The 4,455-nt window shown below is 41.3% G+C and overlaps 1 protein-coding gene across 1 annotated transcript in view; it reads left to right on the top strand.

Annotated features, from left to right (window-relative positions):
• The window catches only part of MAP3K8 (mitogen-activated protein kinase kinase kinase 8), a 13,743-nt gene extending 9,600 nt beyond the window's left edge, over positions 1-4,143 (top strand). Inside the window, exons 6-8 of the mRNA XM_010168820.1 lie at positions 1,149-1,301; positions 1,929-2,175; positions 3,688-4,143. Of these exons, the coding sequence (XP_010167122.1) occupies positions 1,149-1,301; positions 1,929-2,175; positions 3,688-3,821 (534 nt within the window). The 3' untranslated portion in view covers positions 3,822-4,143. The remainder of the gene's footprint in view (positions 1-1,148; positions 1,302-1,928; positions 2,176-3,687) is intronic.
• Positions 4,144-4,455: the final 312 nt, after the last annotated feature.

Here is a 4,455-nt window from a genome sequence, read left to right as displayed (position 1 = left end):
TGAACTAAAACCGGCACAGCATGAAGAAAAGGGCTGTTTTTTACCTGAGTTGTGTCTCTGGTTTGACTGGCAGACAAGTGCCAGTGCAACAGTAGGAAGGAGTGGGAATGGGAAGGTACCTGAGGCTTGGGCTGCCTACTTTGGTGGCAACAGAGTCTTAGGCCAGTCTAAAATCACAGCTTTGGTGCACATCTCATTTTTGCTTTTTGTCCCTGTGCAACCAAGGTGCATTTTGACCATTTTCACACTTTGACCATAACTGCAGACAGGCTCTTGTTCCAGCATCCTTATTACCTCAGGAAGACGGCTGCTTTTTGTTTATATAAATTTCACTCAAGTTGCACTGTATCTGCTAATGACTTTTTTTACAAAAGTAGAAATTCTGTTCTTTGCTCCTTTGAGACTGAAAGGTGGCAGGTGCAGATACAGTTACTCTATCTTAGCCCCAAGGAGAGCAATGACATAGGAGTAAGTAGCAGCTGTAGGTGCCTCCTGAACCTTTGCACAGGCTTCCAATCTGTTAGCAGATATGGTATGTGATTTACTGGGAAATATTCCTTGGAATTTGTGTGAGCCCTACAGCTGTTCTCAATCTGTGGTAATAAGTAGTCAAACCATGCAGTGATGACTTAACTTCCTGCTCTTGTGTCAGTCAGTGTTTTTTAATGTGATTCTTTGTGGCAGCATGCCTTGAGCTAATTAAAGTTCTGTTTGGTTCCTTTAGAGGGAAACTGGGTGAGGGAAAAGGAGAAACCAGAAGCAAATAGGGCGGCTTGCTAACCTAGGGTGTTGTGGGCTGTGCCCACGTTGTGTTGAAACCTACTCCCTCGGCCAGTGGTGGTGGCAGAGCTGTGCGGGGTGTGCCTCCTGTATCCTGCCCATCTGGTTCTCCTCCAGCTGCACTCCGAGCTGCCTGGAGCTGGCAGGAGCTTCCCAACGGATCCTTCTTCAGGGTCTTGGCAAATCCAAACGTTTCAGTGAAATGTTTGGATGGAAACTGTATTTTGGTTTAGATGAGATTAGAATTTTTGATACTGGTGGGACAGATCCCTTCAGAGCAGCGGTTTCCCGGATCACAAAATGTAGTGATTTGTCTTTGCTTGTTGTTTTCCCCTATTGATTAATCTTTTTTTGACTATACTTCACAGATTTACATGAGCCCTGAAGTTATCCTATGCAGAGGCCACACAACAAAAGCAGACATCTACAGTATGGGAGCTACTATTATTCATATGCAAACTGGCATTCCACCCTGGGTGAACAGATATCCTCGTTCTGCATATCCATCCTACCTCTATATTGTAAGTGTCCTTAGCAAAGCTGCAGCTCAGTTTCAATTGAAGGGTTTCCTGTACTCTTGCTGGGAAAGCTCCAGTCATATAAAAACTATCAAAATATTTGTCAGAGAGATGATACAATCCTTTTTGCTTCAAGAGGGGGAGGGAAGAAATGGGTTTTGATCATTGAGGGGAAGACAGAGGCTGAGCTGGAGTCATCTCTGTGGTTTCTGTTACAATTTACAGGCCTTGGGTTTACTGCAAGGACACAGTTAGAACAGCATGAAACCTGATTGGAACAAGCCCATCTGTCTTCTACTTGTCTGTTTTCCTTAGAAGTTGCAGATAAAAGCTGAAGCCTAGCAAATTTGATTCCCTGGTTCTTCCAGTGTGATAGAGAAATCTGGTGAATTTGCATTGCACCAGATTTTAGGCTTGCTTGGAGTTGCTTTGAGTTTTAAATTTGTGATAAAATCTGATTTTTAAAAGGTGGCTTTTGTGCAGTTACATGTTCTGTTCTAATTGATCAGTGCAGCTCAAGGAGATGATGAGTTGTGGGGAAATTCCCAGACCACTCAAGTGGTTATCTGTGACTTCCTCTTCCATTGTTTTTGGAATAACTGTTTCAGTGGTCTTTTTTTATTCCAACAGATACACAAACAAGCTCCCCCCTTAGAGGACATTGCTGAAGACTGCAGCACTTCCATGAGAGAGCTGCTAGAAGCAGCTCTAGAAAGGAATCCTAATCATAGGCTGTCTGCAGCAGACTTACTGAAACATGAAGCGTTACACCCACCCCCAGAAGAGCAGCCACGGTGCCAGAGTCTGGACTCGGCATTGTTTGAAAGAAAAAGACTACTCGCAAGGAAGGAGCTGCAGTTGCCAGAAAACATTACAGGTAATGATATCAGGCTTACTTACCTGCACTTTGTAGATTTTGTGTCCAAACTTGGTGTGTGTGTTTAGAAACAAATGAAACTCAAAAGCTTCTGGAAGGAAACGTAAAAATCCCAATAAGATGAGGTCAGATCCAGAGCTCATTAAGTGTTATGTAAAACACCCAGTGACTTCAACAGGGGAAGAACTTAGCCTGAATTCTGCAGCTCCAGAAGGGCTGGCTCATGAAAAAGCCCTGCCAGTCATTCATGGCACTTCTTCACAAAGTGTAGGCTGCTGTCCCAAATTACCTTAATTTACCACAGTAGTAGAGATATTTTATTGACACTAGTGATTTGTTTGTTAAAAAAAAAAAAAAGTCTCAACAACCACCACCAAAACCAACAGTTTTTGCTTCCTTAAAGATACACATAAAACCATAACTGTAAAGTTGCTCAGTGTCAGCAGTACAAGCCCTTTGTTTAAAAACAAAAATGACTAGAGGATAGAACACAGTTCCGTTGCACAATAGTAAGTGCTTTATGAAGGATAATATGTGAACCAGTTAGAAAACTCAGTGTGTCCTCAGATAATATCAAGACCAAGAAAGATTTGGTGCCAGCAGCTTGCTAACAGACTTCAAAATGCTTTTCTTCTAAAATATGTTTGGAGGGTCCTGACAAAAAGCATTTAAATACTGACCCCATACAAGTGGTTTATTTGGTTGTGGTAAGTATTTGAAAAGATACCTGTGCAAAGTTTTTGGTGCTGTAATGCATAATCGTTCCAGTGAATCCACTTAACATTTAAATCAATCACAGCCTTTGCATCTAGAATGGCATTGCTCCTTGTGGATTTTGCCTTGTGGGTGCATAATCCTTTGACCCTCTCAGGCCAGCTGAATAAGTTCCGTTGAAGATGAAAAAAATATTTGACCATTAAACTGGAACTTTAGTTTAGGTGCTTGAGATTCCAGGACACTCATTACACAAGTATTCAGGGGAGTTCTGGTTTTGCAAAGGTTTATTCAGACCTTGATTTAAAAGAAGGAAAAAAAATTGAGGCTGATGGTCCTATATTTCTTCTGTATTGTCACACCCAGTGACACAAAGAGGATGTCATCTGTTTAGATGAAAATTCCCCTGTAATGAAGGGGAATTCTCAACTGGCAGAAAGCTAGCAGAGTTTTTTCTTGCACTAAACTCTCCTTTAGCAGTATGGCTCAGAGGATGAGGAAGCTCTGCCTAGCTGTCCCAGCTGGTGAAGTTTTTTTTGAAATAGTTGAACACACTTGCTGTTTTCAGTAGCAAACTGCTTACCTTTCTTTGCCCTAGAGCTGTGGGTTGATTTGGTATCTTTTATTTTGTTTTATATGAGGTTTATGTTATATTGTCCTTAAAAATGAAGCTTTCTAAACTGCAGATAAGTAAAAGCAAATATTAGGCCAATTATTCCAGTAATATCTGCAACCATGGAACTGAACTAATGCAGCTATTTGTGCAATAATGACCTGGTCTGTCTCTTTCCTTTTTAGATTCCTCATTGTGTACCAGGAGCATGGAAGAGTCGGACTTGCTAAAGAGGCAAAGATCACTCTACATAGATCTTGGAGCTCTAGCTGGTTACTTCAATATTGTTAGAGGCCCACCAGCCTTAGAATATGACTAACTCAGTAATGTTGTATGTCAGCAGGTCAGACAAGGACCTCTACCTCTTAAAACTTCATTTTAAGACTTGATTTTCAAATTTGTACATAAAAATATTGCCATTGTAGACTGTAAAATGTGAATAGTGTTTAATTGCACAGATTATTAAGCTAAACCCTTAGGGGCCCTGATAAACTGATCCCAAGCAACGATACTTGTGCGTCTGCTAGTTGACCCACAAGAAGACAGCAAAAAGAACACTGCTGGGAATGTCTTAATCCGGGATATCTTCCTGTGCTGGGCCTTGCACTTTTAAAAAATGTATATGCTTGCAAATACTGCCATGAGAAAAAAATATATGGAGGATGTAGGCTGTAAGATTCAGTCTCTCTCAGCTGTCCTTAGAGAAAACTTTCCAGAAAAAAAGTCCTTGATTTAACAAGTCAAGGTTAAACTCAACCAAAGTCTGGCTGAGTTTTGTTCTGTCTTTGAGACTTGGCCAGTCTCTGGTCATTCTTAATGGAAATCAGGGCCTCCCTTAAACTGAGCTCATTTCTATCAGCTGTCTCTGGAGCTGATTGGTTACAGATGTGTTTTAACTTTGCATCTTCCCTGGGCTATCAGACATAAGCATAGTTCCCCTTCTCTGTGGGTGT

The sequence above is a fragment of the Antrostomus carolinensis genome, unplaced genomic scaffold, assembly GCF_000700745.2.
Source record: "Antrostomus carolinensis isolate BGI_N321 unplaced genomic scaffold, ASM70074v2 scaffold3935, whole genome shotgun sequence".
NCBI classification, from domain to species: domain Eukaryota; kingdom Metazoa; phylum Chordata; class Aves; order Caprimulgiformes; family Caprimulgidae; genus Antrostomus; species Antrostomus carolinensis.
This window is presented reverse-complemented; position numbering and strand designations above follow the sequence as displayed.